The following is a 22285-nucleotide window of genomic DNA, read 5'->3' as shown; positions in this document are numbered from 1 at the left end:
CCACTGTCTGAGTGTTCTCCGATTGAGACTCCGAGAAACCACGATCGATCTCTTTCCTCTCTAATGTGAATGACCTCTCCTCGCTTAGAGAGTTCACACTAGATTGGTCCGCATCAGTCGCAGTTTCCCGGGAGTTGTAGCATATCCCATCCATTACACTCATACAGTAGTTCGTATCGTTGAGCGTCTCGCTTAACCCTTCAACGAGTAATGTGTTTGGAGTTGTGGTTTTTCTAGAGTTATAATTAGTTACTGTGTTGGACCCCACGCTCTGTGCGGGTTGGTATGCAGCAGGAAGCTGAGGAGACAGGTGATCTGAATTAATTACTGGGTGCCCTGGATAGTGTCGTTTCCGAAATGAACTCCATCCGGGCGGTTGTCGTTTCCCGGTCTAGGTGCAGAATTATTTATCGTTGGGCAGTCTTTATTGAAGTGACGTCCGGGACAATAGTAGCACTTAGGTAGTCGTTGCGTGTTGTTTTGCTGCTGTCGGTTATTTTGATTGTTCTGTAAGGAATAACTTTGCCTGCGAGGTGGTGGTGAGTGGAATTGTCTGGGTTGGAATTGTACTCTTCTGTCTCCTTGCCCAGAATTAATCTGGTGCGGCTCGTTGAATAAGGGCTCCCTAGGGAAGTCTATGCTCGTTACCCTAGTCATGAGCATTTCCATGGTGTATTGGCCAAATATCAATCCCGCTTCTAGAACATTTCGATATTTGTGTATCATAAGTGGGATCAAATCTCCGCAAGCAGGGTCCATGGAGGAGTCACCAAACAGCCGTACGTGTATTGAGCGCTTCCTTTGCAGGAAGCTTACTCCACTCTCATCAGTCCTCTGCTTATCTCCATAAAGACTGACTATCAGTGAAGTCCTGGCTGACTCCGTTCCATACCTTCGTCTCAGCTGCGTGGTAAAGTCCTCCCATGCCCATCTACCACGAGTATGAGGCAACCACCACCTTCCCGCTTCTCCCTGTAATTTCTCCGTCGCTTTGTTCACTTTGGTAGCAGGCGAACAACCTGTAGCCTGGAAATAACGCTCACAAACAGATATAAATGTTTCCGGATCCTCTTCTGGAAAACCAGAAAAGGTATCCTCCAGTATTTTCGAGATGCCTGGAACATTCTCACGAGGTGAGCATGTATGTGCCCCAGGACACCTTTCAGAATTTAAATCAGGTGATTCTGACTGTCCAGGATTCCCTGAAGAGGAAGTGTTCAGTTCAGAATTCCCTGATGCCGCGGATCTTAAAATTCTCCTTCTCTCCTGTTCCCCATTTCCACCATCTCGCTCTACTATGCTTAGTCCAAAAATAAATTTAAAAATTGAAAATAAATAATAAAATAATAGATTCATTTTTTTTAATTATCTTACTAGATGTTAAAACACTAGTATTAGATTGAAAGAAAAGGGCGCCAGATATATTTTTATAAAAAAATATTCAAAAACAAGGAAAACAAAAGTTATTAATTTACTGGGTAAGAGTCGTGAGTTCTACTAATAGCTCTTAATTAGTGTGGCCTACGCGTTGGGCCGCCAATTATCAACACCCCTCTTCACCGTCAACCTCGGGTTGGAACCCAATTTAATCTAGTATGAGTGAGTCTCTGGAAGTTGTAGCATGAGACCCGAACTCACCCAATACTAAATTTCTGACCAGCTGGAGGCGTGATGAATGTACTAAATTCTTTATGAAACAAATATTTATTCAAATGTAATCTTAGACCTTTGCAAGTAGAGAAATGGTAGTGAGGGAGGAGAGAAAGAAGACAGAATGTAGTTATTTTACAGATTATATTAGTTAAGAGAAACAAGAGAGAAAAAAACATTTACACGAGAGTTAAAAAGAAATAATACAATTAATTAAGTTATACATCAATATGTTCAAATAAATTGTCAGTAAACATTAGCTTAAAATTAATAACCGGTATTATACTAATAATTTTAAGAAGGAAACCTGTATTTGTTTGTTATAAGTTACTGTTGAAGGCGTGTGTGAAGCTGTTGACTGAATACTGTTGTATCTGTTGCTGGTAGAATTTGGCTGGACGTGGCAGGCTGTGATGGTGGCACTGGCTCCTTGAAGGCTCCTTTGGATCGGTCGCTATGTTGCGTCAGCCTGAGCTTGCTGGCAGCAATTGTCTGTTGGCTTGGATGTCCAGGGCCAGAGTTTCCACGTCTTTGTAGAGAGCCCCCACGTCTCAGTGTGGCTGCCGGTAATGCAAGGAAGCAAGAGACCCTTATTTTTCCTTGTACTGCTTATATAGTGCCCTACCTAGGGCTCTGTGGTGGGGGTTGGACCTTGCCTCCTATTGGCTGTATAACCCAAGCCCAAGCCAACCTTTTTCTTCATAGTAACCATATGATACAATGTGGATATTATTAATTTATATATTAGCCCTTTATTTCCTTTTTTTTTTTAAAATACATAATACATTTTCCTTCCCTTTAAATTCCTTCCTTTTTAAAAAAAATAAATAAATCTTACCTAGTTATATAATACTAAATCTCATATAATACTACACACAATATACATATATTCTTTTTTTGTTTACAATGACCTTTGGTTTAATTACAATTTTTTTATGTGAACTAACTATAGAAACTTATAACTAATATGAATAACCTAAATACTTAATTAATGTATATAATTACAATTAAAATTAAGATAAATTATAAGGGGCATTATTCAGCAGTATTTAATGTGGAGGTTGCGTGAGGACAATTGACTAAAGGGGAAAAAATATTTTCCAATCTTCCTACAGCTTAAAGTGGTCTTTTAAGACCGATTCCTAAGTTATTAATTAATTTTTGGAAAATTAATTTATCTTTTTTTTTTAACGTCACCTGTGGTGCGTCCATGAAAGCTCTAAATGATTTCTATTTTTATCTGGGATTCGCACCTATCCTTTGTGAATATTGGAAAATGCTGTAGAGCACTGCCATGGCTTACAATTTCTACCGCCAGATGGGACTCGTAGTTCTAAAATCAGAGTCTGTTTACGTTGCAACGGAAACTTTCAAAATGATTGTTCGGGATTTGAATATGTCAAAAGTGACACAGGTACTGCATTTAGGGGTGATCCAGGTAGCGGAATTAGCTTCGTCGGCCGAGCTTGCATTGTTATTGTAAGCCGGCAGCCGAGTTGGGTTAAATTCTTAGAATTATTTGCCGTTGCTAGGTGAACGACAGACAGGTAGCACGAAAATTGAATTTAAAATGTGTCCACACGCAACGCCCCAGGTATTGTGTTCGAAGTCTCATAATTGATGGCGTTTTTTCATCAGCCGCAAAATAGCAGAGTATCAAACACTCTAGTCTTTTTCCCTATGAAAGTGATAAGTTTTGAAATAAATTCAGTTTGAAATATTTAACTTCAGTTTTGTAATGGTGGTAATGCACATAGTGCAGGTACACCAAACTAAATTCAGTGGCCCTTCAGGTTGGGAAATATTCATGTCAGTAAGAGTAAGGTAAAAAAAAAAAAAAAAAAAATAGAAAACATCATCATCATCATTTCCCTATCCGCACCCAGTGATGCATAGAGCACTGCATTGGCACTCCAATTGTAACGTATCTTGATGATTTTTGTTACATGGTGATTAGTCTTACGCTTCTGATGGCTTACCAGGTGCCAGTCCAGGAACTATGAAATATTGCAATATAGAACCACCTTTAAAATCGTTATTTCTTGTCCACCCTGCCGAAAATCGAACTTAGAACCTCAAGCTTCGTAGGCAAACCGTGCCTACCACTATATTACGAGGCGGACTTACCTCTTCTCATTTTCCTTTTTCAGGATTTTTACGAGTAAGTAGCCATCAAGTCCAAAACATTAGTCCATTCATCGTAGTTGTGTTTTTTTTACACACATAGAACTGTATTTTGTATCCGCCCGGACACGGAAAGAATATAAAACACTCCTAACCAAACTGAAAAATTTGGAATCGATAACAGAATCGGTTGACCAGTGCCAATGATTCTATCATGAATTTCTTTCCAAAGACTTTAAGAAAATTTATGTTCTATACTTCATGGAATTTTTTATGTGAAAATCTTTAATTTATTATTTAGATAATTTTGTATTTTTATCTTAAGCAACACATGATTATTTAACACACACATACTTTTATCATCAAAATTTCATATTCAAAAACAGTCAACCAAATTTATACACGTGTAACTGGGAGGGTGTATATCATCAGTGGCAAAGCGATGAGGGACCTCAATGCCTATCGATTTAACCCCTTTATATGCTCCACGATATTTAGTTGTTGAAAAGTTATTCGGATTTTAATTAAAGTAAAAATTCGATTTTAGGCTGAATATTCGGAGTGTAGCCAAACCATTAGATCTACGATCGCATTTTTTTCATCAAGTAGCTAAATAGTAGGTCTTTTGTCCTACAATATTGATTGGAGTCATTATTTGATTAAACTCCAAATAAAAAATAATCTTTACAAAAAAACCTGCAAACTTAATTTTACAACTTTTAACATGATGCCCTAGCATAATAATGAAATTTGCAGTTATTTTTTAATGAATGAGAGTAGTTTTAAGATAGGTTGTAGATTTTTTTTATGTAAAACTATTTTTTTATAAGCCCTTAAAAGTTAGTTGAAAATCCAAGTTTGCAGATTTTTTTGTAATGATTATTTTTTATTTGGAATTTAATCAAATAATGACTCAAACGATATTGAAGAATGAAAGGCTCACTATTGAGCTACTTGGTGAAAAAAATACAATTGTAGACCTTAGTAGTTTGGCTGCACTTGGGACATCCAGCCTAAAATCGGATTTTGATTAAAACGATAAGATTATTAAGAGATAAAATATTTGGGGATTATAATAGATTCTAGATTGACTTTTTCCCAGAATACAAGATATATGACAAATAAGATAGCAAGGAAGGTTTCTCTTATGGGAAGAATCAGAAGATATATAACTGCAGATTCGTGCAGGATGATTTATAACTCCATAATTGTGCCTCATATAAATTATTGTAGTAGTATTTTGTTTTTGGCAACTGAAGGGGAAAAAATAAACTTACTGTTCTGCAGAATAGGGCTATGAGAGTAATTTTGAAAAAAAATAAATACACCAGAATAAAGTTGATGCTGACACAAGCAAAAATTATGACAGTACGTCAACTAATATATTTTAATGTAATGTTTTTTGTTCCTAAAATGATTAATGGTTATACCTCAAAAGAGTCGACTCAAAAGGTTTTTTCTAATCAATGTGAACATGTATATAAAACAAGAAATAAACATGAAGTAAGACTACCATTTCGTAGGAAAACAAGTACACAGAACTCATTGATGCACCGAGCTGTACAGTTATATTATAAGGAAATACCATTGGAAATAAGAGAGCAAAAAAATATTATTTCATTTAAATGTCAATTAAAAAAACATGTGTTTAGCAGATAAATTTTAAAAAGTAATCTTATTCATGTTAGCGTTATGGAAGTTTTCTTTGTAAGTGTACGTATATCGTTTGAAAAATGTTAATAATTAGTATATATTTTAATAATAATTAGATATAAGTTAATATTAGGACATTCATTTATTATGTTTGTACTATTTAAAGACAAAATGAAAAAAAAAAATAAACAAAAATAAAAAAATAAATAAAAAAAAACTTCTTAAAAATCCGAATAACTTAACGACTTAATATCGCGTAACATACAGGGGGGTTAAATCAATAGGCATTGGGGTCCCCCAGTGCCCCGCCATCAATGATCCGCCTTCCCAGTTACAGCGTGTATTTTCATTAATTTACTGCTATTAGGTTATTTTATATTTGTTTCTTTTTTAGAGCTGAAAGTTTTTCACTCATGCATTAGGTGTTGAATTAATTGGTGGGATTTTACTAGATATAAAAATGCAATCACAACTTTTGCTATGGCATTTACAGATGAAAAAAAATCCTAAGACTGATAATAAAATGGACTGGATTGAAAATACTGGCATATCTCATCTGATCTTACCTAAGTCGGTATGCAATATCGTGTTTTATGTAGTTTTGTGTGTGTGAAAGTATTTAAGTTTATGTATGAATAAATAATGCAAAAATACAGAGGTAGAGACCCGTTTATTGAAAATATAAATAATTGATTTACATAAAGTGAAAATACACATCAAGATATTAACGACACTTTCTTCAAATAATGTAATTTTGTACATTATACAATATGTTATATTATTCTGATCGCCTGCACTGGACTCTGTAGTTATGCATTTATAACAGCATATTTGAAGTTGTTACATGCAAGAAAAAGCCTTCTACAAATATTGAAGTGAATTACCTTTTAATGCATGTATTTCATGTCAACCTTCTTAGGAATCAAATCTAAGACCTCAATTATGGTGAGAAATCACACCAACTACTATACCACAAGGTAGACTTGAAAAATAGGTACTTATAATATTGAATTACCTTAAGAATAAATTTTACATTTGCATTCTAATGGTTACATTATGTTAATAATACACCAAAATATTTCAAATTTAAAAAAAGTATTCTTGCTTCCATAGTACGAATCATGTTTTAATTTGATGAACATTGAACCTCGGAATTCTAATCTACCACAAAACTACAATCCGACTCTAATATTACATTCATAATTTTAATACATATTTCATGAACATTCTGCAAAATAATTCATTTTCATATGTGGATTTGAATACAATTGTTTTCCTATATATCTAGTTTTATTAATCTTTATTAAAAAACAACTCATTGGTCCTAGTTTAAATACTAATTAAAATAAGTAATTAATTGACTGCTAGCGCTCACCACACTAAAAATGTTAATAATATTCACAATTTGGGAAAATAAATATCTAATTAAAATTCTTTTAAAAAACGATAGAATTAAATTTGAGGCCTAAACACTCTTCCTCTGGAAATATTTTGGCAATCAATTCTTCTATCTCTAATATTAATCTTTCATCGCTTAGTCCATTCTGAAAAGAAAAAATATTACAATTAATATACAATAGGAGATACAAGTTATGCAAATGTGGCTTTTGTGGTTAGTAGTTCTAAATTTTATATTCTGATTAACACCAGAATTTGATATTCTGATACCAAATATACTCTTTAATGGCGTCTGCCAATAGTCTGGCTTCTCCTGAATGAGTTTTCTGTGGTTTCCTCTTCTTAAAGCAAATGTGGAAAAGTTACTTAACAAGGCCACAGCCGATTATTCCACCGGATCCTCACACTATAGTTGGAATAATAAGAAGGAACATACCATTTGCAGTAAATATAAGCCTTGTACATAATAAGCAAGGCAAAAAGTAAACTACTCATTAAAAAAACTCTAATACTTGCAGTAAAACTTCAATTATCCGGATTAATAAGTGCCAGATGTTATCACAAAAAACTTACTTAAACATGTCCAGCAAAGTTAATTGGTTTGACGAAGAAATGCACCGGCTACCAGAACTTTTTTTTATTTGTTATTATAACATCTACTTTATTTTTTATTTCCCGATAACGATCCTGGTACTTGGCAATCCGGATGAATGAAGTTTGAATAAACAGAAGTTCTAATGTATAATAATATTTTTTCATTAATACAACGATTCCATTTATTATGGAAATAGATTTCTCTGGATTGTGTATACCTAATTAGGTACAACCTGTTCCAAAACAGACCTTTTAATATGCCCTTTTTATTAAATATATAAATTTTATAAGATACCTTAAAAGCCATCACATAACACTTCTTGAATTCAGTTTCCATGTGCAAACTTGCATTTAATATTGCCAAGTAAGCCCAAACAAGAGGACTACATTGATTCAAAAAATTTGCTTCAATCAAACATTTTTCACAATCAATGTACATTTCCATCTGAAAAATATTTTTAACAAAATATTTTTTATAATCATATTGACGGTGGAAAGGTAAAATTTACAAAGCCACACTTTAATGATTTTGTATTAATTTTAAAAAAAACTTTGATTGGCTCTTCTGTAAAGTTGGTTACATGTCGCTTAGTAAGGTTTGCCTTTCCACCATCGATATACATATTTTCTTTCATATTTTATGCAATCATATTGTTGTTTTTTTTCATCAAAGTTATTACCGCCATCTTAGCTAGGAGTGGGCCAGGCTGATGGCTGCCAGGGACGCACTTTGTACACCCACAGCTTTCTTTTCTCTTTCTCGTCCTAGAAAACAAACCTTAAGGGGCACAAAATTCTAATCTTGCCAGGGGCACTCATGACCCTAGCTACAACGCTGGTAATTACTTATAATAGATCACAACAACGAACCTTTAAAAAAGCTATTCCAACTCCAAGCCACGTATTTGAAGTAGGTGAATAATTACAACTTGTAATAAACATCTTTTTGGCCAAAGTGAACATTCCTGTGTTAAGGTAATGTTGCCCTAATCTCATATAAACAAGATGGATATCATTGGGGCGATCGAAACACAAGTTAGTATATTCAAATGCCTCAGCTGCTAGGTTCATACTATTAAGGGAGTGCAAACAGTGGCCTTCCAAACTACTGATTAAATACGTCTGTAATAAAAAGAAAAAGCCACACTGATTTTCTACGCCAACATTAATCACTGTTTTTTTAATTTTGTTAATTTTTCAAACAAGCGATTTTACTTCAAGTTTAATTTGGTTAGCATATTACAACAGAGATGGTGAACATTTTTAAGAAGGAAATGTGAAAGTCTAAACGTTTATAGGGCTTATGACCTGTTCTCCATCTACATTAAAATATTTGATTTAATTCAATTCAATTCATATGCATTACACACTAAAATTTAAGACGTACATATTATAAAAAGACAAAAAATACATAAAGAGACTTTTGTCAAAATAGTCGGAGAATGCTGCTCCGGAAAACCCCTTCGGATACACAGAACAGATCGACATCCAGAGGGATGTTGTTCAGCAAAGCGGTAGCCCTTTGAACTGGCATAACTATCAGCAGGTTGGTCCTGTATATCGGAATATGAAACAATCTATGCTGACGTTATCTTAGGAACCAATGTTCATCATTATCTCAGAATTATCGATCATACCGCGCAACAATCGATAAAAATGTGTATTCATTTACACATTCCTTCTAGTCTCTAAACTGTTGTAGCCAAGCATACCCTGGAAAAACTCTGTCAGGTATAGCCAAGGATACTACTCGATAATAATACTCTCTGATTTAGAGATGTCTCAGAAACTTATTTTGGATTTTCTCCATCATAAGAGAATACTTCAGTTCATGTGACCCCCAAATCATCGAGCCACTCTTGAGTCTACTTTGCACCAAGGAGTTGTAAAGAGTTCTCAGTACTCAGGTATTTTCAAAAACCCTGGCAGTACGCAGAACAAATTCTAACATCTTCAATGCTTTACCACTGATTGTCTCTATGTGTTTATGAAATGTCAGGGTGCTCACAAATCTAACGCCCAGATTCTTAACATTCAATGTTTGTATCAGATTCTGGTCATTCATTTTGTAACGAAAAAATAGGGTTTTTTGGGCCCTAGTGAAGGACGTGACCAAACACTTGAAAACATTAAACCTAAGTTTGTTTCGCCTTCCCCATTCAGATATATTAGATAACTTCCCAGGGGTGAAATCCAGTATTTGTCTACAAACATTTGGACAAACTCAAAATGGATTTTCTATTTGGTTGTTATACTGCATGCCATAAAATTAATAATTGCATGCACTCATAATGTAAAGGATGTAGCTACAATACAAAACATTTGAAATAAAATGCTAATGACATGACATAACAACCCATCAAATAGGATAGGTATATGTGCTAATATTTCAATCAAATTAATATGTGCTTATTCGTTATGAAAAATCCTTATAAATAAATGCAAATATGTTATGCTTTCAAATGTATCTATGGACCAGATAACTAATGAAGCCATATAATTGTGGATAGTAGAAAAATAAAGACAACGAAAATGTTCTCAATACCACCACTGACACTAGATTGTAATTTCAAATCAACATACCGCTTGAGTTTCGTACACTTCCTGTTGTAAATGTTTTAATGCAGCTTCGTATTTCCCTTGGAAAAAGTGTGTAGTGGCAAGAAGGTAATCATGAAATAAAGATGTACCTTCCTCTTCTAATTCATCCGCAAGGATAATTTCAGCAAACTGAAAGAAAATTTACCTTTACAGTATCAAAAGAGACAGGTATTTAATAGTCTGATTATTACAAAACTATATATATATATATATATAAGAGTTTCGGTTTCGGCCAAAAATTGACCAAAACTTCGGTTTAGCTGAAACACATTCACATTCAACTGTATTGGGGTGCATCTTATGGCACGTGACTCTTAAGATCTCGTGAGTTCTGAGGACTTTCATATTTATATTTTTGTAATTCATTTATAGATGACAAGCTAAATTTCCCATAGTGTACATTGAAGAACTGTTACATGTAATTTATATGTATAACATAACAATGAACCAAAGAGTGCTAAAAATAAACAAATTTACTCATTAAATTTATGCCTTTTATTTGATTGTGTATTGCATAGTAAAAATGTTTATTTTGGGAGTTTTAACTCATTTAAATTAGTTTCAGTTTTGGCAGAAACTCAGTTTCGGTTTCAGTTTTGACTAAAAATCTTATTTCTGTCGATTGCTACTAAACTACAAGGAAGAAGTTACCATCAGTCCTGTACATGAACAAATAATTACAATAAAGACATTTTGAAAAAATAAAACTATGTACTACATTATTTGTTGACGTTTTCTTTTATAAGAATTTAAACTTACCTCTAGCAAACGTAATCTTATAAATAATGCTGAAGTTCTTAGAAATATTTTCATTTTTGGAATATTACTATCGTACCAAAAAAATTCTTCTCGAACCATGAATTCGTCTTTATCACACATACAATTAATATTACTGCAGCAGCATAAGATACCTTCTGATACCATATTCTTTGCTATATTAAAAGTTATATCAGCCGCTTCGTACCTTCCTATTTTCTTATAAAATATGTAACTAGCGATATATCCTTGGAAAAATTTTGGATACAATTTCATCATAGCTAGTAGGAAGTTTTCAGCTTCTTTGTATTGTTCACGGTACATTAAAAGAACTGCGCCCATTAAAAGCCTGCAAAAAAAGAGTATTTAAAAATTTTTAATCAAAGATAAATTTTCGAAAAGTACCTAGGTACATAAAAAAGTTAAAGCACATTAAATTTTCAACTTAAAGTGTTGTTATTATTAACCACACTAAATTACAATAACTATAGAAGAGAGAAAATTTATCAGTTACTAAGTAACCTTTTTTTTAAACTTACCCTAATCGATGGTGAAAATCCAACTGTACTACTTCACATATAGCTGTGTATGCTTTTTCATAATTGTCTAGTCCAAGACAAAAAATCGCATAATCAAACCAAATTTGAGCATTTTTTTCATTCAGTGATATTCGCTGCGAACAACAATTATTACAGACAAGATTAGTTAGTAAACCATCATCAATCACAAGGGTAAGTACTAAAAATTAATGAAATCATAAATATTTGTCAAAAATGAATCCGGGTTGATAAATACATATATTTAGATGATTTTGTCATCAAGCTGTGGCATCAGTTTATATCTAATTGAAATAATATTCATTTTGATTTTTATGATAATAAAAATGTGTTTAACACCTACCTGTAAATGGAGGGTTTCTGCCTCTCTGTAATGACCGAGTGCTTCCTCCTCTCGAGCATAATATAATAAATCCTTTGAGTTAACAGAGGGTTTAAAAACTTTAGATTTAGGAATCATCAAAGTTTTATGCATTTCATTTACCAATTCAATAAAAACTCTCGATATGAAACACTGAAATAGATACAACTTAAGTATGACTAGTTTATAAATTAAAATGTTTATTGAAATTTTCAAAAGTGTAAATAATACATTACCTCATAGTCATCCTCAGATTCGATACTCTCTCCTAGTTTGAAATTATCATTTACAAGCTGTATAACACAGTCAGTTAAAGTGCCTACCAGATTAGAGTGAACTCCGGAAGTATGGAGGTATCTAATAAATGCTGACATTTCATCATCTCCGGCTACTTTTGAAGATAAAACTTTACTATTCTTTAAAAAAGCTGCATATTCTAGATTCAGAGTGTTAATGAAATCTTTTATGCATTGGTGATACTTTTTCTTGGCACTTTGGGCTTTCTCAATTACAACATCAATATTTCTTATAGGAAGTAATTTGTGAATGCTAAAAATATGTTTAATGATTTATTTTCATAACATGAGCTTTAAAGGCATATGTGTATAAATAATCATCATTTTTTTTTTTAGTTGGTAGTACATAATAGGTATTGATATTATTTATTATAAGTATTTTTTTTTATGAAAAAAATATATAAAAATTAAATTTATCAGTGAAATTGTATGAATAATTCTCTTTGTCTCAAAGAGATAGTATAATATAATGCACTTTACGCAAAGCCAAAGTCAGCTCTCAAAAGAAGTGCTAAGGTATTGAAAAAGTATTTACAATAAACGCTCTTACTCACTCATCATAAATATTCTCTAATGTTTTTTTCTCAACTAAGGGATGTGATAGTTCTAATTGCATAATAAAGTAAAGAGGGCAACCCGCTTCATTGTACGCTTCCTCACACTGCAGCTCACACAATGTGGTTGACGACACATTAAGAGGCGCAGGAGCTAATACTGAAGGGGCATTTGCTGCAGTTGGAAAATCCAATACGAATGACTTCCTTCCTCCCCTAGAGATCATGTATTCTTCATTGTACAAATAAACAGCTGTTACAACTCGAACAGAGGATTCTTAAAGAAAAGTTGTAACTTATTAATTTACGTGAACACATTTTCAATATACGAATTTTAATTAAAGTGTTGTACCTCCTGGATACAATAAAGGAGAAACATCAGGAAAGGCCATTAGGTGAAGAGGACTTTTATCTTCAGCACCCTTCTTGGATGTCATGGATTTTCCACCCTGGACCTTAGGAACGATGTAAATTTCAACAGGCCAACATCGATTATTTTTTATAAATTTCATCAATACTGCAGTATTGGTGTAATCAAGAAGATTCCGGTGAAAACTATTCCATTCTATAAGATGAACTTCTAAAAATCATAAAGAAATATCAAAACATACCCACCTACTTAACTTTCTGAATAATTATTGCTACTATTTTTACTTTATTTGGGAAACCAACAGTTCTACATACATATTTATAGTAAATATCAGATACATTGCATGGACTCCGAAGCGATAACAGGTTTTCAAAATTGTACAAAGTTAGTAAAGAATGAAAGAAAACTATTTTAAAAAAAAAAACAGAAATACATGTGCGTGTAGTAAATGGGACGGGATTAGGACAGTGATGCACGAAGAGAGGGACATGGGAGAGTTTGAAAATGTACATATTTATTATTATAGTATCTATCAAGCTACATAATCCATTTTTCAATGTCAATTTTAATGCTGACAGAGTAATATTTGAATAGGCTATGTCGTTAAATTTGGTATTATATACTGAACAAGACCTACGGAAAAAAGCATTTTTAACATATTATGACATTTTACTTATTGGTACATGAAACAGGTGGTGCCATCTACACATTCTGGCTGTAACATGTATAGTTATTAAGGAAGTAATTCTGTACATACATACTTATATAATTTAACTACAGGCAACAATCTGATTTTTTAAAATGGTAATTTTGTAATACACATTTAATCTATCAAATTGATTTTGACAAATAACCAGAATATTCTTTGGATATTATGTATAAATGAATATGGTACATAACATTTATTAATTTGACCTGCATCCGTAAAAACGTCCAATCTGATTTTCTGTGGATTCATGGGATTTTTAGTAGATATTGGATAAATTGATACATTTCCGCGACCCTCGATTTCACACAAAGCCCCCCATTTTTTCGCAGTTTCAACATTTGCATTACTTCTTTCCAATCCCTTGTAAAAAGACACTTCTTGCAGTATCTATTGAAAAACATAAAATAAATATAAAGTAGTTGCTTAGTACCTATTTTAAAAATATTTCGTGCTTAAACGAGGACAGAAAATTTAAAAGCAAAAACAAACAAAAAAACACCACACAAACAGTTCTACAGAGAATCAACAAACGAAAGAAAAGCAGATTATAACTCATTTTATAGAAATTAGATAACTATAAATAGAGTTAGGTATACGTTATTATTTTTTTATGAATAAATAAATTACCTCATCCTGCTTAGGAATAAAGGTGAAGATTGAACAATCATATTCTGATGTTATACAACTTGGTACATCACACAGCATCTCCATTGTTAAGGTTAATATGTTTAGGGAATTAAAAAACTGTAGCTCGCAAGTATCATCTTTTTCGATTTCTGCTCTCAAGGCTATAGTTGGAAGGTTTGGCCAGGTCGTTGTTTCTATACTAGATGAAGGCCTTAGTGGTTGTATATACATAGTCTCCTCAATAAAATTATTTTCTTCATGGCAAACTAATAAAAAAATACATAATACGTGTTTATCAATTGCAAATTCGCATGTAACAACAGAGGTATAGAACATTTTTTAAAAAAGAATATGAATGTCTAGGCATTTACTGGAGAATTGAAGAAATATGAAAGCTCTAATACAGGAAGAATGGCAAATATTACATAGTGTGTAGAGTGGCCAATAAAACCAGCCAATGACAGGTATTATACTATATCAACAAATGTATCAAATTTTTTACCGAATAATGTCCAACCTGCTTTTTATACAATTGCCCAATCAATTTTAATCATGACTAGTAAAAATACATAAGTTAAAATCTTACGTACTAATAAAGGCTTAAAAGTAAATAATATGGAAATATTTCACATTAGGAAGGCTTTAAAAAATAATGTTCCTTTGATCAATGATCAAACAACCTTTCAATACAGCCCATTGTACGATGTTCCATTGTAATAGTCACCCTGTGCCTATTAAACTCTAGCCCCTCCCTTCATCCCCTCCTTTTTTAAACTATTTCTCCCACATATCAAACCTTTTTTTATAACCTAATCAGTGCATGTAAGGGTCCCCAATAAAAAGAATGGCATGTTGGTTTTATATTTTTGTGCAACAACTGTGGTGAAGGTGTTTAGTGGGTTTTGCCTGCTAGTTTAATTGGTGTCCAGACGAAGAGACAGGTAGACATAGAAAAGTCGGTAAGTGGTTATATATAAATATTTAATAACATTTAAGAAACTTATTTATTCTGTTTTTTTTTTTTATTCGGATTTCAAATAAAAATCAACAAGAGAAAAATATATATAAATGTGTGATGTATGTATGGATATTTACCAGTAAGGAGAGGACTGAGATCAAAATTGCAGTAACCGAGCGGAGATAAAGACAAATTGCCACTCATTGCTTTCACACTGCCCTTTTTAAGAGAAGTCACTGTTTCTTGAACCAAAACTATGAGAAAAATGTAATTGTTTAGCTATTTGAACATACAGAAATAAATTGTAGATTTCATAAAAGTCCTTAAAGTACCTAAAAGTGGATTATCAACCAAGTCAGACATTTCATCGATATTGTAGTAATCTATTTCCATATGCCCGTGTAAAACAGATTTGGAGTTTTCAGATATATCACAAGCATTTTGCAGTATAACATTGTCCTTGTGCGTAATAAATACATGGTACTTATTAGACCTTTCTTCAACCAAGTGATCATAGTGGAAGCATGTTACCGATAGTAAAATTCTGATTTTTGCCTCCCGTATTTCACATTGTGAAACACTGTCTTTGGTAGAAACACATTCTGATGTTTTCTAAAAATGAATAAAAAAAACATTTATAAAAGTAAATTCAAAATTTACTTTCAGCAAAATTTACCTTTGATAAACTCGACATCTGAAACGATCTGTAATTGTTTGGATCGCTTGCAGCTTATAATTGCTTCACAGATTAATAGTACAAGTACATTGCGATCTTGAGTATGTACCATCAGAGATAATGTAAAACTATTACTAGTTTGTACCAAACAACAAAACAAATGCTTTCTTAATTCAAATATATGTAAATTTGCACTACTATATTTTATTTAAACTGAAGTACTTACCTACTTAGGGTGGTGTGTATAATACATAATAATTATTAGGTGTTACATAAGTTGCCTCTGTTTTTTTCCAAATTTAAAATTGTCATTCAGAAGAACATTTTCTACCCTAAAAGATAGTGTGTTTGATTTTATGTTTTTGGGTCTATAACTGTCATTTGACACTAGATGTCAGCACTTGTGTATGCGCTGTAGCCCAGAGATAATGTAGAACTATTACTAGTCTGTAGCCATAGAATTAAGAATATTCTTAAATCTATGTGTGTAGCATTAACAAATTGCAATAATTTAAAATCATTTTTATTTTATATGAAATAACTGTCGGTTTGTTTGTTAGTTTGCTAGTTACACAGAAGTGTATTTTTAATCCGCCTGGTCACAGATAATGGTTAGTCGAAATTAGACTGTAAATATAATATTAAATACTTCAATCACAAAAATAGCACTGATATAAACAAATTTTTAAAACATTATTCATACTAAGTCTATTTTGTGGGTTGCAAAGTTAATAGGAAATGCGGTCTGACTTTTCTTCATACAAAGATATTCCCGCATTTTCTCCCTGGATTATGGCACCAGAGCAATGCATTTTTAACACACTATAGATATTTACCATTGGTGTGTCACTATCGTTTTGTTTTTTTTTACAAATCAAGAGAGCTAGGACTATCCAAAAACCCAAAAAAGCGCCCAGTTTTATCTGCCGTTTTTAGACATACGGTATACAAAAATGACGAATAATTTTGAAAATTGCAAAAGATACTGGCACAGAAAATTTTATTTTAATACTCTTTCTAAAAAAAAACATGAAAATCGATTCAGTTTTGAGGGGCGGAAAACAGGACAGCAAAGTGCTGATTTTAGTTATGAAAAATCAGTCAGTCGAGCAGTTATATTTTTTGCACTGTATCAGGGAGGCATCTGCGAGAGTGACAGGTAAACAATGTTTAAATACCTTTTTGTCATGATGTAATAACTTATATTTCCATATAAGTTATTAATTTAAAAAATCTATTTGTCACTTTCTTTTTTGCTTACCTACCACATAACCTTTTAAATCAGTATAAAGAAAAAGTTTTCATACAAACAATTTATTAATCACATTATAAAGAATTAAGACAATACAAATAACATAATATATTACATATGTATAATCTCAGTGTGAGTTAAATAAAATGTCCAAAACAGTTACATAAAGAAGTAATAATGAAGAATGTGGAATGTGACTAATAAATACTATTTTGTGTTTACAGGCATAATGATTTACTTTTTTACCAATCCTTTATTTATTTTCCCTACCCTGCTTTCCTCGAATACACCCATCACAATATTAATACCTGTATTTTTTATATTAAACACTACAGCAAATCCTTTTTCAAAAATCTATATATTTTTTCAACACATGTTCAAATAATAAATAATAAATAGCGGCACTTTTTCATAAATTCTTAATATTCATAAAAGTGAAAAATAATAAGATATCAGTTTCTATGGGTTTTACAATTAAATAATAGTATGCATGAGTATTACATTTCATTAGCGGTAATAATTTAATGCAGACTACATAGATTATTAAAATCCGATATATTATCAAAAAAATATTTAATCTATGTTATGCAGCCATGCAATTAAAACAATCTAGTCCTTACATATTAAACGTAATTTTAAAAATAAAAGAAATTTGGTTTTAATTTACTTTTCATGTTTTGATATTTTGTGTATTACTTCCATTGGAAAACAATATAATACAAAATAAAAATATTAGGCAATGGATAAGTTAACTATTTTAACAAAATGTATATGGATGATATCAAATATTACTTGTAATTAATTGTAATCAATACTATTTTAAAAAATACATATTATTAAGTCGATAGACAATTAAAATAAATTAATTTTATGAACATTTAGACATTAAGATGTAAGTAACTTAGTTAACAAATTAAAATCAGATGTACACTGGTTTATCTAGAATAGAGCAATCTAGAGCTAAGATCAAGATAATTCTAATGACTGATTATGTTTTGTGCGGAAATAAAAAGCAATAAGGTGAATTTTACAACTCTATAATTTTACATGTAAAAAAAGTTTTAAAAATATTCTTATGTAACATAATTGACATGATAATTCTCAGATTAAATTTTGACTTTTATCCCTTAACACAATGTTGATTGTAACATTTACACAGAACTATATCCTCAGGATACGGTGATAAAAAAATTATTCAAAATTCAACTAGATATGATCAAAAGTTTAAATTTCTGCATTATGTATAATGATGTGTGAATCTTAACTAATATTAACTTCTATAAATATAGCAATGTAAGACTAACAACCAACCATTTTCTTTGCAAATACATAAAAAAATACACTTTAAATTATTACAACCATTCTTTTTTCAGTTAAATTGGTGAATGAATTATTTTGGTTTACATTTTCTGGTTGACTGATCCACATTCAGGATAACATCATAAAAATTATGTCTTACAATACAATACTATGATTCCAAAAAATATGACGGGAAGAGAAAGCTGATTAAAATCATGGTGCATTAAAAAAAATTGTAATAGCAATCTAAAATTATTAAATACTACGCACCAAAACAGTTTTACTAACAACCATATTTTAAAAATAGAAATCCTTCTGTATAATTTGCGCCATAAACATTTTAACTTCCATAAATAATAGTCAAATGAATTAAATAAAAGAAATTAAACTAGTGAAATGAATACTGTTCAAAACAAACATTTTGTGGCTTATTATTACCTCAGAGTAATAAGGCGCCATAGCTGTAGAGACGGCATTTTGTTCTATTGCAAAGAACAAAAGCGTAACAAATTTTCGGTTCTATTTTTGTTTAACAACAAATGGGTAAGGTTTCGGTTTGCGCTTGCCATTCTCGACCTGAGTACCTACGACACATTGTTTTGCTGTAAAATATAGCTAACTTCGTGATTGATAATCCTAGAATTATTTTGTCTGTATGGGCGGCGGCTCTACAGCTATGGCGCTTTATTACTCTGAGGTTATTACAATATTCGTGAGACTTAATAATATTTGTATGTTGAATTTATTGAATCTGTCGGCCTCGTGGTGTAATGGTAAGCTCGCTTGCCTACCATACGAGAGGTCTCAGGTTTGATTTCCGACATGGTTGATATGAAATATTTATTTAAAAGGGTGTTTTTACACAGAATATTTCATAGTCCCTGGACTGGCCCTGAAGCGTATGACTGAGCATCTTACCTTCATGTAACAAAAAAATATTAAGATAAGCTGCGATTGGTGTACCAATGCAGTGCCCTATGCACCATTAGGTGCGAAAGGGGAAATTATGACGATGATAATGAATTTACGACAAACTTTTTATCAAAAAAAATAGAATAAAATATTCCAATACAGGTTTAATAACTTAACCTATTTTTACATTGACATTGTTTAAGAAACAAATATTTTGGAGTACAGAATTGTCATTGGGACTAAAGCAACAACATAAATGGTAACACTTGATAATAAATCTAACATAAATATTTACACAAGATAAATAATAAAAAATAATTTAAACTAGATATACGAAATGAAAAGAATTTTTCATTTCTGTGTTTGATAAGTTTATATTTTTAAATACAGTCAATATTGGTTAAAACTAGTTTTTATTTAACAGCAAGAACAATAATAACTAAAGTTGTTGTGCACTCGGTTAAGCTGAGTATATTTGCTGAGCTGAGCTTGTTACCATGCATTATAATAAAATAACATGTTATATTGTGTTGTAGTATTTAGCATAAAACCGATCATCTTATTATCATGCATATCAAGATATGCTAAAATGCCTTATTTATGGACCATGAGGTACTGAAGGGCAGGTGGAAATATAAAAAAGTAAACAAAAATGAAAACCCATATTATTATTTGGCATAATATATCATATACATGGTGTGTCCGGAAAGCAATGTCAGTGATTTTTTTTTGACGCGACTACGTCGGAGCATGCGAGGACTGGTTGGGAACGTTGGGTCTCTCAGTCTTTTCCGGCCGTCCGGAGAGCGAGGATAAACGTTTCCTCGGAAGTTGTTTTGAGACCTCATACAAAAGTCAAAATGCAGAGCTCGGTAAAGTAAAGGATAACGATCAAGTTTTGCGTCAAACTAGGTAAGACTACCGCGGAAACTGTTCAAATGATCAAGACAGCCTTTAAAGAAGATGCTCTGTTGGATGGGTAAAAGGTCGGCGTCCCCTCGCCCCGAGAAGGCCAGGATGAGCAGATCCAAAATCAAGACGATGCTCATTGCGTTTATTCCCAAATATTCAATGTAGTCAACTGGTTTTAAAATCTGGAACGAACAATTAATATCAAAGGACTGGTCCATCACGAGTTTGTACCACCCGGTACAACTATAAAACCTAAATTCTACGTCGAAGTGCTAAAAAGACTAAAACACAGAATTCAACGCATCCGGCCAGACATCGCAGACGACTGGAAGTTGCATCAGGACAACGCGCTGGTCCACAGCGCCTTCCTCGTCACCAACTACCTGGCCAAAGCAGGGGTTCCAATGATTCCACAGCCCCCCTACAGTCCGAACCTTGCACCCCCAGACTTCTTTTTGTTTACACGCCTGAAAGGACCCATGAAGGGAAAGCATTTCTAGACTATCCAAGCAGTTTGTACCGCAGTCTTAAGGAACATTCCGGAGGAGACCTATGGTAGCGCATTCGATGTCTGGAAAAATCTCTGGAGCCGATACATCGACGCAGGAGGAGCCTATTTTGAATAATTTTAATGTGTTGTAATGAAAAGTTCAATACTGACAGTACTTTCCGGACAGACCACATATATCGTCTGTGTTAGTTTAATACTGGGGATGAACCATTCGTCAAAATGTTCAGGGAGGAAAAAAAACATTAAGATATCATAAAAAAAAAAGATAAAGAATAAATTGAAATGCAGTTTATTTTGTGTTGTTGATTTATATTACAAAATCCTTAGAGTAATAATATTTCACTCTAAGAGAAAAACTATTTTTACTATCATATGCGCCTGTGCGAAGTTAATAGGGAAATACCACATTTAAAAAAAATAAAAAAATAATTAAGGTCTATAAAATACCTTCGAAAAAAAATTATTTTTTTTAAACTTATTAATAGCATAAAAAATATTTTTAAATGTATAATTTTCAATTTTCGGTAAAATGGTTCATTGCATTGGCCACACCCTTAATACGTCACAATATTTTGAACTTTGTTTGTGACTGTTTAATTTTAAATATAATTCACATGTTTTTATCATTATTCGTAGTATGTGATATTTCCCTATTGTGGCAGTTACGTATGGCTTATTTGCTGTAATGCCTGTACGCAAATCAAGTACGTCTTATCTACCATATTACAGGATTCAGGGATATATGCGATATTGCTTTGCTTCTTTAGTAGGGAGGATTCATTCGCAGTACTGAATTTAATTGAATGCAAGCAGCCATTAGCCATTTTCAAAATTCAAATATACCAATCAATGCAGTTTGTTCCACTCAATTGAAAATGCTAAAAAAACGTATTTTATTTTTTTTGCTTCATACACTGAACTTACATGATATACCGTTTTTTGTTTAATCCATAATTTTCATGTAATTTATTATTTGTATGGATTCAGATTTTATTTTATTTGTGTTCAGTACAATTTTGTATTGAAATTTCAGCACCTATGTACTTCTGTTTTATTATACATAGTCTATGTAAATTATGTACATAAAAATAATTTTATGCCATCTAGGTGTAAAAAAGCGCATATTCATATTTTTTAAGATAACAATTATTTGGCTTCTAGAATTATTAGTGATAAGCATTGAAATATCTTTTTATAGAAATAAGAGACACGTTTTCTAGGTACCCATTTGTTTGACTGTAGAGATGAAATTTTATACATACTTTGGTTTGTATCATGGTAAAAAAATGTATAGTATATATATGTATTTATAATATGTATTTCAATAATTTACATGAAATATTAAAGTGTTCCTTTTTAAAATGCACATGTAGCATTAATAGAATAGGCAAAAAGCTACCCAAATAAATACATAAAGCACCACAAATCATAATATTATAAATAATTCAAATAATTTACATAAAAATATTTATACACTATTCATTACAATATAAATTATAAACACATATTGTATTA

General features: G+C 32.0%; 1 protein-coding gene across 3 annotated transcripts; it reads right to left on the bottom strand.

Moving 5' to 3' along the window:
• Positions 1–6078: 6078 nt before the first annotated feature.
• LOC148284854 (cilia- and flagella-associated protein 70-like) lies at positions 6079–16013 on the bottom strand. 3 transcript variants are annotated; one of them, XM_088233819.1, is made up of 15 exons: positions 15885–16013; positions 15541–15820; positions 15346–15462; positions 14251–14516; positions 13830–14010; positions 12897–13124; positions 12545–12821; positions 11931–12243; positions 11677–11847; positions 11316–11449; positions 10780–11125; positions 10003–10149; positions 8290–8541; positions 7715–7864; positions 6079–6971 (listed from the first exon to the last, which is right to left on the bottom strand). In XM_088233819.1, the coding sequence occupies exons 1-15, from the start codon at positions 15900–15902 to the stop codon at positions 6864–6866; spliced, it is 2988 nt and encodes a 995-aa protein (XP_088089945.1). In that variant the 5' UTR covers positions 15903–16013; the 3' UTR covers positions 6079–6863. The 3 variants fall into 3 exon arrangements, 2 of the variants coding, with proteins under 2 accessions (XP_088089945.1, XP_088089955.1); XM_088233829.1 differs by lacking the exon at positions 8290–8541; XR_015823664.1 differs by lacking the exons at positions 6079–6971; positions 7715–7864 and having other exon boundaries at positions 8401–8541; positions 10985–11125.
• Between the last annotated feature and the right edge of the window lie 6272 nt (positions 16014–22285).

Source organism: Micrasema longulum, unplaced genomic scaffold (assembly GCF_059751315.1).
Source record: "Micrasema longulum isolate JH-2025_06_02 unplaced genomic scaffold, ASM5975131v1 h1tg000083l, whole genome shotgun sequence".
Classification (NCBI taxonomy): Eukaryota; Metazoa; Arthropoda; class Insecta; order Trichoptera; family Brachycentridae; genus Micrasema; species Micrasema longulum.
Note: the sequence above shows the minus strand (reverse complement) of the source record. Positions and strands in the feature narration are given on the sequence as shown.